An 18,644-nucleotide genomic window follows, 5' to 3' on the forward strand; every position below is an offset into this window, starting at 1 on the left:
TGCAGATATATTTCTATTTCTGTCATAACACACAAAAATACACAATTGAGGCACTTTTTTAACCCAACTTTTTAACAACTTTATGAGGGTTCTAAATAAACACACAAACAACTGTTTACCTGTCAATTATACTTATTTTTCTATAAGTATTTATATTTACAATTATATTCATGTCTTTATATATATATAAAATTGTACAATTCATAAATGAATTCTTTGATGAGGATAATTTCTGTTATAAAAGATACATAACATAGTTTTTTGACATATATATCTTTTTTAACAAACACAATTAAAAGGCAATAAAAAACACTATATGCAATTTATATATAACTTTATGACCACTCGATGACACAGCTTCGTAAAAAAAATCATTGTCCTGCAAAACAATGTGCATAAAAATCTCTATAAAATGGTTTCAATATTTATTCTGATGATTTCATATTAGTCAACATTCCTTGCACATTTTCCAAATGCTCCTTCTCTGCATCTCTCACAAGCTGGATCAGAGAACGGATCATGTCTGTTGTTATTGGTTTAGCTCGGATGCTTGAGCAATCAGCTGGCAGTTTACTAAAGGTGCTGTATTCGCATATAACCGCACTCAAACCTTCTGGAACATTCTAAAATGAACAATAAATAACAGAATCTGATGTTTGTTTAACATGAAGGTCCCCCCGGCCCACATACACTGGCAGGTTTGTGTGCGAAAGATCTATGCAAAGTTGGATATGAAGCTTGATCATTTTAAGCCCCTCTAAATGATGGCCTTTAAAATGTAAAAAGAATTGCCATAAAAAACATCCAACAAGTTCTATACCCAGTCAGATCCCATAAAGCACTTCTCAATTACGGCACTTGAATTATCATACATTTTCCTCAAGACTTATGTAACCAGTACCATTAAAGAGGCATATTTTGTGACATGTTGGCTCTCTTGTTACTGCATTTCCCCATGACTCGGGGATGACCTTGACTTTTAAGTACTTGATTTAAAATCAGCTGTGGACTTCTGCCCTGCAGACACACCTATTAATCATATAATCCTAGATTTAAGCGTTCTCTGTACATTAAGTACAAATGGTTTTCATTTTACATACCAACTTGACCTCTGACATCATCAACTTCCTTCGCACCCAAGTAAGGAACAAGTAAGGAAAAAAAACTGTAAAGCGCCTTTGAACGCACATCTCGAGTATGAAAAGGGCGCTTTATAAATGTGGTATAAAAAAAAAAAAAAAAAGATAGTTTGAATGATTGCAGTCAAATTTTTCTCTTGATAATATGCAGAAAAAGGCATTTTATAGTGAAACAATTAATGTGCCCTTGACCTTCAACCTCAACATTAATAAGCCTCCCCCTTTCTCCAAATTAATCAGAGTATACATTTTGTGGACAAAAAGTCAAAGGATTCTTTAGGTAGAGTGAAAAAACTAAAATTTAATGCTCTAATCTGCCCACATGCCCATATTCCGATGGAATAGTGGAAACCAATATAGACACACTTTTTCAAAGGAAATCATCATTTGTGGAGTCTACTGGTCTTATATCTTATTTACCACTGTAGGCACATTATAATATTGAAATTCACATTTTCTTTACACATAACATCACAAATAATATTTAGGCCACAAGCTACTATCTAAGTTATTAAAAAAACTTTACAATTCTCCTAATCTCTTTAAATATCATTGATTTCACAGGTTCTGAATCCATGATTGTAAAACCTTAGCTGGATCCTCACCTTTCCATACTGAACACTTACTACACCGTGGTTGACAAGGTTTTCAACTATCCTGTTAAGTTTTGTTATGTCTTTGTGACTTTTGTTGCTAAACTTTACTTGCTTCACATTAGGTTCATCAGATTTCCGTTCTTTCTCTTTCAGAGGTTCAGAAGATTTCTGCTCTTTTTCTTTCAATATGTAACATTTAGGTTTGGTATTGTCCTTTGGAGTATTACTTGTCATTTGTTCACAGTAAAACCTGTGGAATTTCTGACAGAATTTCTGTAGCACCAGCAGTTCTGTTTCCACAATTAAGTTAGCACCAGTTGAATCATACACAGAAACAGTTTCATAAAGCTCTTCATTGAATTTTTTACACAGACGATGGGAAGTATGGAGCTGTTTTGTGTGATTCCTGAGACATGGTCTTTCACCTGTTCTATACTGGAAAGTGAGACTGCAAGGTGAATACTGGCTCGAGGTTCGCAGAATCCTCAGCATGGCATGCGCAGCTCTGTATGTCTGTAGTCTGTGAAGATACGATTTTGCATTATCATACTCTTATATTCAGCTATTTGTTTTGTCCAATAGGAAATTTAAGTACCTTTACTGTTCAAATTGGGAAAAAAAGAGAGTAAAATCCAGAAACTTGGAAAATTCGAGTCATGAAATCTTCTAATTGGGAAATTCACATTGTGAATTAGGTTATTTTGGGATTTATAACTTTGTACTTAATCGCACATACCCATTAAACTAATTGTTGACATACATGCCAAAATGACCCCTTTGAACTAAAGATGGTATAAAGAACAAAATGTAATTAAAAAAAAAAAACACGATCATTAACTTGTTTCTCACATAAAAATTTCTATCTCCTTCATTTGTTTGAAAATATCAGTTATCTTAGATTTGTGTTGTTCAGTTGGGTGTTTACAACCCTCTCAGCACAGCAAAATTTAAGCTGATAATGTGTTGTGGGTAAGACGGTTCCTGTGTGTTGTAAATATGATTTTGTGTAAAGCCAATCTTTGTCACTTTAACGCGTCCCTGTAAGTTGTAACTGATGACCCCCTCTTATGTTTTTACCGTAGTACCGGTATTTGCTTTTATGACTCATTTCAATACAAACAACAATATTAAAAATACCCCAAAAGTGCCGGAGGTTACAAACAACTTATTGATTTGATTTGTCTAGTCCGAGCGTTTCATTTTGGGAATTTTAGCTTTTTTGCTAGATTGAGAAAAGGCCTATCCTTCTATGTTTGGGAAACATCATTGACAAAACTAAGAAAGGAGAAGAAATCCCTAATTTGGGGAAAATTGCTTCATTTACAGAAATTCTCTCTTTGAGGAATGGGTCTGGTTCTTCTTGAATGCTCTGAGCTTTTATGAGTACATACGTAATTCCCAGCGACCCGTAGGGTAAATAGCTGGGAGTTGGATTATTGCAACTAGAATGGGCCTTTCTCTACGGGTAAGGGGTCTGTATAAAACCCTTGCCTTAAAAGGAAAAAAGCCCTGCATGATCATCATTATATATTTGCATAGTATTGCATTTTAAGTCACCTAATAATACATAATGATATCTGTGATGTCATGTTTTTGATATAGTAGAAACATGATATTGAGTTTTCATCATCATACTGTTGAATGCCAGTTATAATATTAACCCATGACTGTAACCTTTATTCGACTTGGGTCGTGGGTAATATTATATTTTAACATGCAATGTCAATTGCTTGAGTCGTGGGTAATATTATATTTTAACATGCAATGTCAATAACCCACCGGTTCATGTTTGTTTACTCAAAAAGCCAGCTCTGAACAGAATTGTAATATGATAAACGAATTATTTCCATGATAAATTGATTTTATTTTAATGAATTAAAACACACTAAATTATTGTTTTTATGCGATTCAATCTCAACTTGTTATACTTATTAAAGAAATAAAATACATACGAAAACAATAAAGTCAACAGACTTTGCAAACAACAATGGCAGCTCCAGTTGTTGTTGCAAGACCTCCTGGAGTAACTGAAGATGACGAAGAATGGTTATATGGCGGTAAATGACAAATGCATCCATTTGATTTAAGTAGCAGTTAAAAATCTATAACATTGTTTATATTCATTTTTTTTTCAATAATACAATATATTTTCGCGACCCTTTAAACAGTACCGATACCTTAAAGTCAAATAGCCAACAGCTGTGGGAGTACCTGCGTTGTGTGATGAATTATAATGTTAAACAGCTGATTATTTGCCTTCCGATATTTTGGCTTGGAGCATTTGGAATTGAATTTTGAACTATTGTTTATTCCATAATGCTGTGCAGCAATTTTAACATTTGTATTCCTAACATATATTTAAAGTATATATCCTTGATTACTGTATATCAAGCGGTTAAGGAAACAAGTAAATTATTTCTGATTTCATGCAACCTATACAGCAATACAGACATTCCCAAAAGTGTCTGACCATCAGACCTTACCAATGGCATACATGCCAGAATTTTTTAGGTCCAAAGCGGGACATTCCATAAAAAATTGTCGGGACATTTGACCAAAAAGCAGGACACCTAACTAAAACGATCTATCATTCCACCTTTACTGTAGTCAGTATAGTACTAACAAAAACTCTTGATACTTTTATTCAAAACATAAAACATCTGATATGAAGCATGAAATCTAAAACATAACAATAACAGTTTTATTAAATAAGACAATAGCAAACAACGAAGATAATATTCATCTTTTTAGAGTACAAAATCTCGAACATTACGACAACAATACTCATTATATTACTTTCAATGGCAAACATTAACGCAGGGGAGGCAATCCAGTACACTGAAAGTAAGGGTTACAGTACACTATCTACCGAACAGTTACATCAGCTTGACACGGAATGCGCGGCCGTACACATTTCCGAGGTAGGTTTTAAGTGGAAGCAAACCGTCTTTGTGCTCATTTTAATTGCCAACAACGCCTCAACCATTTTATGGCCCAGATTTTCCCTTTCTTCTTTCTAAATTTTTTTCAGTGCGCTGAAACAACGTTCTGGATCGCCGTTTGAGTTGGACTGTTTGCACATTCGGATTATCCCGCTTTTTTGGAACTAAACATTGAATGTAAAAGACTCATTAATGACGTAGAGTTAATTTTACAAAACAATTGTTTTGTAAACTGTTTCAAACAAAGACAAAAACAAACACATTTTCAACATTTATTTCATTATAATACATGTACAACTATCGATAGCAATAAGCGACCACTATCTTGAAGACCATCATGGTGTGAATGCCTGATAAAATCAATAATTAGCCGATAAATCGCTGATAAGGTGTCATAAACAACACTGGTAAACACGAGAAATAGAATCGCATTGTTAATTGGGGGCAATAAAGGGATTAGCGGTGGCAAGTGTTAGCGAAACAGAGCTTGAATAGCGAATTTTATTGGGAACCTATAGACCTTACATCGTTTTTTACGAATGTCGGGACAAATCTTCTCATATCGGGACGCCGGGACAAAGGGCCCACAAGCGGGACTGTCCCGCCGAGATCGGGACGTCTGGCATGTATGCCAATGGTTTAAAGCCTAGTTCCATTGAAAACATCTTGTTGCCAGTCCATATGTCCAGGGAAAGGAAATATTGATTTATTTCATAGTATTTAAAAGAATAAGCAAGCTAAAATTAAATACCAGCAGAAAACACAACATTTAAATTCATGAAAGGTTATTTTGCATGCGCACCCGCAAACTTCCTTCAATGCAATCAAGTCTTTGTCAATAGTGTTTTTGCCGTTAAAACAAGACACATTCTGCATCTTTGATCATGGTTTTCGGGCATTAACAGTTTGTTTCTATTCAAATTTATGTTTAAAACTTCTCGTACATTGATTTGTGTATCTTTTGGGCCAGTCATTTGTATTTATATTCAGATTTGTCATGTTGTTTTGTGATCTGGAAATATTTTTCATTGAATGTTTCTTAATTCTGATAATTCATTTGTGCTTTTAAACTTCTGAGTCTGTTGCATTAATTATTTGATATCTTACAAGTGTTCTGTTTTTCAAAGTACTTAATTGAATTCTAACCAGTCCATTCAAAACCCAATGGCCTGAACTCTAGAGGCCACATTTATTGTCTGATCTTCATAAAACTTGGTCAAAAGATGTTTCCCAATGATATCTTGGACAAGAGCTTTCCACAGGACATTTAACGATCCCTCGCCGGGGCGCTTGAATTTCGAAATAAGAGTCCCTGGGGCGCTTGAAATTTTCCGATCAGTGTATTTTTCAGTAAAAGATTATGGACATTGTCAAACAAAATCAAGGTTTCTCTATCAGTGTATCAATATTCCCTGTTTTCAAAGAGCACTCGGTACCTACTTTCACACGTAATTGCCATAAACACCACATGGGGTAATGGATAATCCACTGATAAGACGCGTGTATCGATTATTCTAGCCACATTTCACAGTCATTTAAATGCTGACAAGGATGTATCAGGTAACTTTCCAGTCATCAAACTGTGATGTTCATCGTCCAATCGGTTACGCGAATGCTTATGAGGGCGGGGTTAACTATCGACCATTATTTTTGATTGATGTCAGGCAGGAAGTAAGAGTTTATCACAGCTTGATTAGCAATAAGTTAAACCATTTACGTAATGTAAAACCGGTAACTAGTACAGTACAGTACATTAAAGACGGTTTCGGGCATCATCATCACACCTTTTTACTGTAAACAAGTGTTACCTATGACTCATACCGTATACGTGCGCTTATAAGACGCCCTCGCTTATAAGACGCACCCCGACTTCGGACTTTATAATGGGTGGATTTGAGACTGACCCGCGTGTAAGACGCGGTCAAATTTTGTCGTATTCATTGGCCGGAAAATGGCCGAAAAATGGCAGAATGTTAAAGAAAATCATCAATTAGTAAAACATTGAGAATTTTTCAAACTCGCGCTGAATACAATTAGTAATTCACGCAAGTCTGAAAAATAAAACAATCAAACAACAAAGTAAATAATATTTGTTTATTTTATGATATATTAGTGGGTTTTAATTTATTTTCAAGTATTATTCATGCAATAAAAATAATTATCAAATTGACAAAATTTCTAACAACTGCGTATTAATCATTTGCCCTAACAATTGCAAACATAAAACATATTACGTTCGTAATATCAATGCACAAGCAAAATTGATCGTGTCAGTCATCTTAATTGTATTGTTTGACAGGTATTGAAATCTAATAGGCAGATATTTTGAAAGCGTTTAGTTTTATTTCCTAGATTATGCAAATTTTACGCCCATTGTCTATCAACAATAGGTAACGCCTACTTTCATAAAATTAGCCAATTGCGTGATAGAGTGATAGACTCCGAAGCCCAGATCAAAATCACGTGTCAAGAAGAAAGCCATATGCGGATAATTGCATGCGGTCGCTCTTTGCTCCCGTCGTTGTTGGCCCCTAATAAAAAATGTGTCATCGGTATTAGTGGTTCGTCTGAATAAACGTGTTTATTTAACAATTGACAGTTGCAAACTGGTTACTTATGTCAGAGGATACCCTAATTGCCAATTATGTCTTAATTGAAAATTAACGACGTGGAACAAAGACGATCAGGTGATACAAACTTGTCAAATAGCATTTGTAATCGGCAGCGTGTTTACTGAGAATTGATTTTGCTGTTGTTTTAAGCATGTTGGCATCGTGTTGCCGCTTACACACGTATACTATAATGGCCAATTTATATGGCATTTAACGCCGTTGCGCGCAGACAATCAGGTGATAAAAACTTTTCAAGAATAATCACGGACAATATAACGTCGTACGCCCCAAAAATAACAAAATTCAAATTAAAAATAATAGACAACAAAATCAGTAACAATACATTTTATTACAAATAAATCGGAAACTGAACATAGCGTTCCGATACACGGTATGGGCCAATACAGACTTTAGAGAAAATGCAAATGGCTGCCGCGATGATTCAAAACAACTCACAAGTGTCCAACTTGGCTAGCATAAGCCCAGTAAACTCGATATTTTGATTTTTTTTGTTTATTTTCACCAGTATCTCGCTTATAAGACGCGACCCCAACTGTAACTTATTAATTTAAGTCTCAAAAATGCGTCTTATAAGCGCACGTATACGGTAATTAGTATGAGAAATTAATTGCAAGTGGTAAACAATTAATTACTTATAGCGAGTAAGTTGTGCAAATAACTCCCGGTTACAATTATGCGATAACAATTTTATTCCAGTACATGTATATTTCCTCATGTCCATTTACAGAACTGATTCACCTCGTTTTTCTGACATTTATTCGACACGTAATGCGCTTTTACAAATCTTCGTTTAATTAATAACGCACACTTGTAAATGTTTCGTCCGATAATCGATACTTAGAAGACTGATGATGGAAACAGGCCGTAATCCTCGTGGACAACATGAATTTCATGCATAATTCCGTCAAAACATTTATTTGACCCGTAAAGTGTTTAAACAAATTATCATTGAATTCATAACGCAACTGTTAATATTCGAAATCTCAAATGATTATTATTAAATTTGTAATCCGAAACCCATTCCCGTAAGTCGATGTTAACACGTTTTTAATCCAATCACACTTCCGAATGTAAATGTTACCGCAACGTTAAAATATTCTTGCTTCAAATTAGCAGTGCAAATTTATTTTGTGTCGAATCTTTTTATGCTGGTCGGTCCGTCCACCAGGTGGTTGTCAGACAATAACTCAAGAACGCTTGGGTCTAGGATCATGAAACTTTATAGGTACATTGATCATGACTCGCAGATGACCCCTATTGATTTTGAGGTCACTAGGTCAAAGGTCAAGGTCACGGTGACCCAAAATAGTAAAATGGTTTTTGAATGATAACTCAAGAACGCATACGCCTAGGATCATGAAACTTCATGGGTAGATTGATCATGACTCGCAGATGACCCCTATTGATTTTGAGGTCACTAGGTCAAAGGTCAAGGTCACAGTGACCCGAAATAGTAAAATGGTTTCTGGATTATAACTCAAGAATGCATGCGCCTAGGATCATGAAACTTCATGGGTAGATTGATCATGACTCGCAGATGACCGCTATTGATTTTGAGGTCACTAGGTCAAAGGTCAAGGTCACGGTGACCCCAAATAGTAAAATGGTTTTCGGATGATAACTCAAGAACGCATATGCTAAGGATCATGAAACTTGTTTCAATTAAAAAGAGCGCAAAAATTATGCAGCATGTACAACGTCGCGTCATGTGTATTGTGCCTGTATTGAGCATTTTAACAAGAACACATCAGGGGATTGACGCATGTTCAGGGGCCGCCCATGTTCAAAGGCAATATTTCATCAAATCTATAAATAGTCACTTAACATTTATTTGATACTATAGAAAAATGGAAAGGTTTGTGTTAAATAAATAATTGATAGCTTTTATCGTAAATATTTACCAGAAAGTGATTTATAAAAACGGAATAAACGGGATTATCGGGTAATAAATAGAAACTTGAAAAGTAGTAAGTATACAGTAATAGAGTTGGGTTGAAACGGATGCATTGGGGAATCGTTCGAGTCGGGATTTTACTATCTGTGCGGTAAAGTTTTAAAACAATTTAACAATATAAACAAAATATATATACAAAAAATTAATGAGGAGGGCATTTTCTTGAAATTTGGTGCGTCATAGTGCACCAAATGATGTCTTTTGACGCTGTTTTTCTTTGCGTTATAACGCACCACAGAACGTGAATTGACACGTTAAATTAAAACAAAAATCAACGTCAGGAGGGGACAACCCCTCCCGAACACCCCTATCAGCCCTGGGGCGCCTGACAAAAATCCTGTGGAAAGCACAAGTTCGAAAATGGTTCCAGTTGGTTGAAAAACATGGCCACCAGAGGGTGGGACATTTTTCCTTAGATTGCTCTAGTAAAAACTTGTGAACACTCTTAAAGTCACATTTATTATCTGATCTTCATGAAACTTTGTTAGAACATTTGTTCTAATGATATCTTGGATGGGATTAAAAATGGTTCTGGTCTGTTGAAAAACATGGCAGCCAGTGGCAGGGCATTTTGCCTTATGTGGCTATAGTTAAACCTTGTTAACACTCTAAAAGTCACATTTATTGTCCAATCATCATGAAACTTGGTCAGAGCATTTGTTTTAAGGATATTCTTAGATAAATTCAAAATGGTTCTGGTCTGTTGTAAAACATGGGGGCAAGGGGTGAGGACTTGATCAATACATGGCTATAGTAAAACCTTGTTAGCACTCTTAAAGTAACATTTATAATTCACTCTTCATGAAACTTGGTCAGAATAATTGTTCAAATGAAATCTTGGGCTGCACAGAAGGTCAGTTCCTTTGTATCTCAGGTGAGCTACTTTTGGCCCATGTGGCAACCAATTGTAAAACGTTAGTTTCCATTCCTGTTTCACTCAGGAATTATAAGTTTAACAGATGTTTATTGAAAAAAAATGTCTGATGAATTTTTATGACCCCCTTTGAAGAAGAGGGGGTATATTGTTTTGCACATGTCGGTCAGTCCGTCCGTCTGTAAGATGGTTTCCGGATGATAACTCAAGAATACTTAGGCCTAGGTTCATGAAACTTCATAGGTACATTGATAATGACTCGCAGATGACCCCTATTGATTTTGAGGTCACTAGGTCAAAGGTCAAGGTTACGGTAACCGGAAATAGTAAAATGGTTTCCGGATGATAACTGAAGAACGCTTACTCCTAGGATCATGAAACTTCATAGGTACATTGATCATGACTCGCAGATGATCCCTATTGACTTTCAGTTCACTAGAAAAAGGTCAAGGTCACGGTGACTTGACACAGTAAAATGGTTTCCGGATGATTACTCAAGAAAGCTTACGCCTAGGATCATGAAACTTCATAGGTACATTGATCATGACTCGCAGATGACCGCTATTGATTTTCAGGTCACTAGGTCAAAGGTCAAGGTCACAGTGCCAAAAAACGTATTCACACAATGGCTGCCACTACAACTGACAGCCCATATGGGGGGCATGCATGTTTTACAAACAGCCCTTGTCAGTTTTTATTTCCTAAATTATTGCTTAAACATCATAATTTGCCTTTTGCAGGAGATCAAGAAAACAAGGAACCAGTAGCACCTGGCACGGGGTATGTCTTGTAAAATTTGTTGTCTAATGACGTATTGTTTTATTTAATAAAAATCAGAGCTAGTTAAATGCAATGTTGCCAGTAGTTCAGCATGTACCTGGTATATAATTTTGCTAGAAAACTTTTAACTGTTTTCTATGATTGCATATTAAGTTTGGATAGTATATAATTGTGACAACTGCTTCACATGTCATGATACAACCTAAAGTATCAGTCACGAAAATTGGATTGAATTAAACTGATCCTCCAATGTAGACGTAAGTAATGTATAGGTATCCATCAATAGATGATATCTCTGCATTTTCATTTGGCCATGTAAGAATTTTTTTGTTCCCTGCAAAGCAATTCAGCTCATAGTCAATAACTAATTATATAGTTATTTTGTCTGTTATAATAATGATGGTATAATTTACATTTTAAGGCCAGAAGCTGTTCTGCCAGTACAAAGTTCAGAAAAGGAAGATGGAGAAATGGTTTGTCATTTATTTATGTTTTTAGGGTCTAATCTATTGATAAAGAGACTGAGTAATTTCAAGGTTTCTAAACGAGCAACATCTTAAAAAATATCTGAATGAGACAAAAATAATTATAATTTGTAATAATACCACTCACTACATATACATAGAAAATGATTTATGCATTCTGAGATACAAATCATTGTATACTATGTGACCTGTTTGTTTGGCTCTTTTTGTGTCTACATTTTGAGATCTTAATTCTATTCTTTTTATCCAAAGGTTGAACAAGATTATTTACCAAGCATGACAGTGCAGTTTGCTACTGCCATTACTTACATGCATCCTATGCCAAGAGTTTGATACCCTGTTGGGGTGTAGCTCAATCTGAGCACAACTTGCTCATAATGAGCTTTTGTGATTGCTTTTTTTCTGTGGTCTGTAATGCTTTATCAATATTTGCCTTGTTAACATTCTATACGCCACATTTATTGTACGATCTTCATGAAACTTGGTTTGAAGATTTGTCCAAATGATATCTTGGACAAGTACAAAAATGGTTCCAATTGGTTTAAAAACATGGCATTCAGGGGGCGGGGAATTTTTCCTTATATGGCTATAATGAAACCTTGTTAACACTCAAGAAGTCACATTTATTGTCTAATATTCATGAAACTTGGTAAGAACATTTGTTCTACTGAGATTTTTATCGAGTTCAAAAATGTTTCCGGTTTCTTGAAAAACATGGCCTCAATGGGGCGGGCATTTTTCCTTATATGGCTGTAGTAAAAAGTTGTTTACGCTCGAAAAGTCACATTTTTTGTCCAATATTCATAACACATAGTAAGAACATTTGTTTTAATGCTATCTTGGATCAGTTCAAAAATAGTTCCTTCATGTTGAAAAACATAGCTGCCAGGGGTCAGGGAATTTATCCTAATATGGCTTTAGTAAAACCTTGTTAGCACTCTAAAGTTACATTTATATTTCACTAAGCATGAAACTTGGTCAGAATATCTGTTCAAATGATATCTTGGGACTGCATGGGGCAGGTCAGTTCCTTGGTATCTCAGGTGAGAGACTTTGGGTCTTTCAGGCTCTCTTGTTTTCTTAATGCACCTGTTTAAGTGAAATGCATTTTGAATAAACAAAGAAAAAGATCAGTAAGGCAGTAGGAATCCAGATTTTCCTTCCCATAATCCTTTTCATTAGGGGGCATTGTGTTTCTGACAAACACATCTCTTGTTTTTTTCATTTTTATCAAATTATTTTAATTTGTTGAGAAAGCACCAAATATATCTATTTTTATACTCCTGTTTTTAAAAACGGTACGTACATGTATTATAGTTTCACCCTTGGCAGGCGGGCGGCGGGCGGGCGGGGTCCACAGCAGTGTCCACTCTCTAATTAAAATAGTTTTCATCCGATCTTCACCAAACTTGGTTGGAAGTTGTGTCTAGACAATATCTAGGTCAAGTTCGAATATGGGTCACACCGGGTCAAAAACTAGGTCACAGGGTCACTTAATGCATTTCAAGGATTAAGCATGGTGTCCGCTCTCTAATTGAAGTAGTTTTCACCCGTTCTTCACCAAATTTGGTCAGAAGTTGTGTCTAGATGATATGTAGGTCAAGTTCAAATATGGGTCATGCTGTGTCAAAAACTAGGTCACGAGGTCACTAAGTGCATTTCAAGCATTTAGCATGGTGTCCGCTCTCTAATTGAAGTACACTTCAACACCGTTATTTCGAAGTCGTCAGGACCGTTAAAAAAATTCGGATTAACGATAATTCGAAATAAACATTTGACAGATGACTTCTTTGATTCCTTAAAAATAAAACGTTGTGGAATTCGCATGGTTTGGTTACACGCTTACTTTAAAACGTAAACTAGTCAGATAGCAATATATTTCTACTCGTAACAAACGGGGGAATAAAACGATTCTTTTTCTTGTTTTTATTTTTCTCTAATTACAGAACATATAAAATAAAACGAATAGCACAAATTATCAGACATACATACATTTGCATACATTTTCGGAAATGAATTAACCTTTTTTAATAATACGCGATGTCTATCTGAACACCGGCGTTCGCGCAGACGACAAAGGTGTAATTATCGGCTTTTGACGCGCCACGACAAAGGTGTGAAATTATGCTCAGTATTTTGCAGTTTTGACTTCGGATTAAAGATTGATAATTAGGTGCGAATTATAGTGTTGGGACCGACAGAATCACTTCGAATTAACAATTTCTTCGGTTTAACGAAGTTCGGATTAACAATGAAATTTTACATTAAACAAATAAGAATCACGATCGGGACCAGAAAAATACTTCGAAATAACGATGACTTCGGATTATCGGTGTTCGAAATAACGGTGTTGAAGTGTAGTTTTCATCTGATCTTCACCTAATTTGGTCAGAAGTTGTGTCTAGATGATATGTATGTCAAGTTCGAAGATGGGTCACGCCGGGTCAAAAACGAGGTCACGAGGTCACATAGTGCATTTCAAGCATTTAGAATGGTGTCCGCTCTCTAATTGAAGTAGTTTTCATCTGATCTGCACCAAATTTAGTCAGATGTTACATCTAAATGATATTTAGGTCAAGTTCAAATATGGGTCATGCCGGGTAAATAACTAGGTCTAGGGTCACTTAGTGCATTTCAAGCATTGAGCATGGTGTCTAAAACCTTCGAATGGGCGTATCTTGTGACAGTTTGGCACTCTTGTTTTTAATGATATGCACTTATTAACCTGATTTAAAAGATGTTGTCTATTAAATATTTTTGTTTTTCTCCTCACATTTTTAGAGTACATCACAATCACAATCCCAAGACAAGGGGGATGATGAAAATGATGATGACGATGATTCAGATGATGATGATGTGCAAGTTACTATTGGAGATATAAAAGCATTTTCAGTAACAAGGTACACACATTCTTATATTTATTCTTTTGAGGAAAACTGAAGATACAAATTTCAGTGGGAATAACTGAAAACATTTCAGTGGGGATGACACATTAAAATTATGTAATTTCATCATTAAACTGTTGAGTTTTTGTATTACGTGTTCTTTATGTGTTTTAAAGTGTTGATATGAATTCTATAATCTAAGGGGCGGTATGAATTAAGCATCAATTAAATGGACCGTGCTCTGTGAAAAGGGGTGTTTATTGCATGTGCATAGGCTAATCAGAGACGACACTTTTCGCCTGATCTAAAGTGGAACATGTTGTCATGCACATGCATTAAACCCCCTTTTCACAGAGTTCGGCCCAAACATGTTGTTATCATTAAACCCCCTTTTCACAGAGTTCGGCCCAAATATGTTGTTATCGTTAAAAAGGGAAGTATCCTTATGTTAAACACTACTTGTAGTAGGACTCTGATCCTAAATATTGAGCTATTATTTGTAGTGAAATATTGTCTTAGGAGTGCTACAGTCTAACTATCAATAACAAATAAAGGATGGCATATTTTCCTTTATTAGAAAATGAAGATATCAAGATTTGAGCTTTATTTTTATGCGCTGTTTAAAGGTATTTAACATAAATAGTTTGTTATTAAATGAACTTACTGTCATAGATACAACATTATTATTTAAAAAGGGATTTTTTTCAGACTTAAAAGTTGGTCAGGGGGCCTCAAATGGGGCAGGGGGCCTTAAATGGGGCAGTGACCTCTTGTATGGAAAGTCTTTGAATGGTAAACTTTGTTCATTGTAAGCGACTTAATGCCTTCAATCATCTCTTTAGCATATATTCCATGACATATGTTCTTATTGAAATGATTTGATCTTTAATTTATTTACGATGACATTTACAAATGTAAAAGGGATAAAACAGGGAATAAAAAAAAATTGGGCATTTGAATGGAATGTAAGCTACATATTTAAAATGCTGGGGAATGCAAATGAAAAGCCCCCTCCCCCCATGCCTTTACGCCTTAGCTACATCCCTTTAAATGTTCCATAAATATTTTAATGATAATACTTCCATTTTGGTTGCATCAATAACTTAAACCAATGCCTACATGTATTTATAGTTGATTCCCTTAAAGATTTGTTTAAAACCTTTATTGGAAATCTATATATGAGCAAATGCAGTGAATGTATTCAGATGTACATGTAATTCTTTATTTTGATTGGTTTAACCCTTTCCCACTCAAAAGCAAAGTGAAAATGGCTATGTGCAAACAGCATGAAACCAGAACAGCCTGCGAGTAACTCGCAGTCTGTTCAGGTTTTATGCTGTTTTCTGCTCATTAGTATCAAAGGGTTGGAAATGAAGCCTTTAAAATTTGAATCTAGTAAGAAAGGTCTTTAATTAAATTAAACTTTCTGAGGGACTTCAAATGGGTCAAAATACGTATCTTAGTGGTATAGGGTTAAATGTATTCAAACGTACTGCATTATGTTAATTTTTCCGATTCAAAAGAGTCAGTCTATAAATAAAAACATGCATCAACTGATTGGGGGTTTTGCGTTTAAATTAAGGTAATAACAATACAAAATATTGGTGGCCTGTACGTAAACTATATAGATGATTTAGGTGTTTTAATAAAGATTATATGCATTTTCTATGTAAATTTTGGCCCAAGAGATTTACTTAATGTTTTGTTTAAGTTAAATAAGTTGATATTTTGTTGTTATCCAAAATAATAATAAATAAGAAAATGTGCTCTTTCTGGTTCCCACCATGTATATGTTCTTGGGCTGATGAGATGTTCCAATGAATGAGCAGAATATCAAAGTATCAATACATTTGTGCACATAATCTGGTTCATTAGACTTCCTCATGATACCAAACACAAACAGTGGAGGATAAAATAACTTACAACAACATACAAACGCGTGCAATTTGAAAGCTAATGCAATATGTCAGCATTTTATAACCTCTCAGAAGCAAAATTAAAATTACTCCTTGCAACCAGCATAAAAATTGAACAACCTGCAAGTGACTGGCAGTCTATTCCACTTTTATGCTGTTTGCTGCTCTTCAGTATCTTAGGGGTAAAAATGAAGCCTTTAAAACATGAATTTGTGCGTAAAGGTCTTAAATTTAGTATGATTTTCTAAGAGACTACAAACACGCATGTTTGTGTGGTAAAGGGTTTTTAAATGTTTCATGCATGTTATACTTCTTTTCAGTGGTGGTGCCCTGTTCAAGCCTGGAGGAACCTATCAGAAGCAGCCAGTCATTGCCTGTATGCAACTCAATGTCATCTCTTGCTTACTGAGCAGCAATCACATCAAATGAGCCTCGTTTTGGGAAAATGGGGCTTATTGCATGTTTGTCAAGTGTCGTCCCAGATTAGCCTGTGCAGTTTGCACAGGCTTATCAAAGATGGCACTTTCCGCTTTGATTTAATTTTTTTTGTATCAGGAAGATTTATCTAAACGAAAATCAAGTTTAAGCATGACTGCAAAGGCTACTCTGGGACAACACTTTATGCACATGAATTTAGCCCAGTTTTCACAGAACAAGGTTCAAATTAGTAGCTTGGGGATTTCAGTTGATGCTCAATTTTGTGCTTACGAAAATTTTCGTATTTTTGCATAGAGCAAATATTCTGCCTTGAGTCTAAATGATTTGATATTTTTCTCTTGAGTCAAAATGCAGATAAAATGTATTTGTATTTCATGTAAATTGTTCAAAGTGACAGACACATAGATTGCTTCTCCTAGATTACTATTACTAGACCACTAGATTTGAAAATCTCATGAAATCCCTGTTATTGAAATTTTCTTTTAAAATTATTTCTTAAAACCAATATTGTTTATATCAATCATGTCATTAAAACAATGTTGTTTTGTCTTAAAATTGGATTAATTCAAATTTCTGTTTTATTGAGAACAATGACATGTCAGATTGTAATCTTAAAATATGATATTGTAAAAAAATGTCTCCACTATTTTGGTGATATTGTCAACGCCACTTGCTGCTGTATACCCATATACCTGAGACTTGCTGCTGTATACCCATATACCTGAGACTTGCTGTTGTATACCCATATACCTGAGACTTGCTGCTGTATACCCATATACCTGAGACTTGCTGTTGTATACCCATATACCTGAGACTTGCTGCTGTATACCCATATACCTGAGACTTGCTGTTGTATACCCATATACCTGAGACTTGCTGCTGTATACCCATATACCTGAGACTTGCTGCTGTATACCCATATACCTGAGACTTGCTGCTGTATACCCATATACCTGAGACTTGCTGCTGTATACCCATATACCTGAGACTTGCTGCTGTATACCCATATACCTGAGACTTGCTGTTGTATACCCATATACCTGAGACTTGCTGCTGTATACCCATATACCTGATACTTGCTGCTGTATACCCATATACCTGAGACTTGCTGTTGTATACCCATATACCTGAGACTTGCTGCTGTATACCCATATACCTGAGACTTGCTGTTGTATACCCATATACCTGAGGCTTGCTGCTGTATACCCATATACCTGAGGCTTGCTGCTGTATACCCATATACCTGAGACTTGCTGCTGTATACCCATATACCTGAGACTTGCTGCTGTATACCCATATACCTGAGTCTGGCTGCTGTATACCCATATACCTGAGACTTGCTGCTGTATACCCATATACCTGAGACTTGCTGCTGTATACCCATATACCTGAGACTTGCTGCTGTATACCCATATACCTGAGACTTGCTGCTGTATACCCATATACCTGAGACTTGCTGCTGTATACCCATATACCTGAGACTTGCTGCTGTATACCCATATACCTGAGACTTGCTGCTGTATACCCATATACCTGAGACTTGCTGTGGGAAAGTGGGGCTTAATAAATGTTCATTAAGTGCGACCCAGATCACCCGTGCAGTCGCTTTCCGCTCTATGGAATTTTTCGTCCAAAAGAAGTCTCTTCTAAACCTGTGGTCCCTGTTTAGCCCATGCAGAGTGCACAGGCTGATCTGGGACATTACTATACACGTGCTTGAAGCTCCGTGATCTGGGACATTACTATACAGGTGCTTGAAGCTCCATGATCTGGGACATTACTATACAGGTGCTTGAAGCTCCATGATCTGGGACATTACTATACACATGCTTGAAGCTCCGTGATCTGGGACATTACTATACAGGTGCTTGAAGCTCCATGATCTGGGACATTACTATACACATGCTTGAAGCTCTATTTTTCCAAAGAGTTTTCTCATACCTATTGTTTCGTATATGTATGTTGTTATACAAACATACTTTGCATATATCTATGAATTACA

General features: G+C 35.7%; 2 protein-coding genes across 3 annotated transcripts in view; one reads left to right on the plus strand and one right to left on the minus strand.

Annotated features, from left to right (window-relative positions):
* LOC127879153 (uncharacterized) lies at nt 1-3,577 on the minus strand. Its single transcript, XM_052425828.1, has 3 exons — nt 3,515-3,577; nt 1,745-2,255; nt 1-623 (listed from the first exon to the last, which is right to left on the minus strand). Exons 1-3 carry the CDS (start codon nt 3,520-3,522, stop codon nt 426-428), a joined length of 717 nt encoding a protein of 238 aa, XP_052281788.1. The 5' UTR covers nt 3,523-3,577; the 3' UTR covers nt 1-425.
* A 92-nt stretch (nt 3,578-3,669) lies between these two features.
* The window catches only part of LOC127879149 (pre-mRNA 3'-end-processing factor FIP1-like), a 33,339-nt gene continuing 18,364 nt past the window's right edge, over nt 3,670-18,644 (plus strand). For both annotated transcript variants that reach the window (XM_052425823.1, XM_052425825.1), the window contains exons 1-5: nt 3,670-3,792; nt 10,879-10,918; nt 11,340-11,391; nt 14,185-14,303; nt 16,525-16,580. In XM_052425823.1, the coding sequence (XP_052281783.1) occupies nt 3,723-3,792; nt 10,879-10,918; nt 11,340-11,391; nt 14,185-14,303; nt 16,525-16,580 (337 nt within the window). In that variant the 5' untranslated portion in view covers nt 3,670-3,722. The remainder of the gene's footprint in view (nt 3,793-10,878; nt 10,919-11,339; nt 11,392-14,184; nt 14,304-16,524; nt 16,581-18,644) is intronic.

This window comes from Dreissena polymorpha, chromosome 4 (genome assembly GCF_020536995.1).
Source record: "Dreissena polymorpha isolate Duluth1 chromosome 4, UMN_Dpol_1.0, whole genome shotgun sequence".
Lineage (NCBI taxonomy): Eukaryota > Metazoa > Mollusca > Bivalvia > Myida > Dreissenidae > Dreissena > Dreissena polymorpha.

Coding starts and splice junctions, on each gene's coding strand:
- LOC127879153 (XM_052425828.1), bottom strand. Junction 624..1,744: donor TAAGTGTTCAGTATGGAAAG/GTGAGGATCCAG, acceptor TGTTCATTTTAG/AATGTTCCAGAAGGTTTGAG.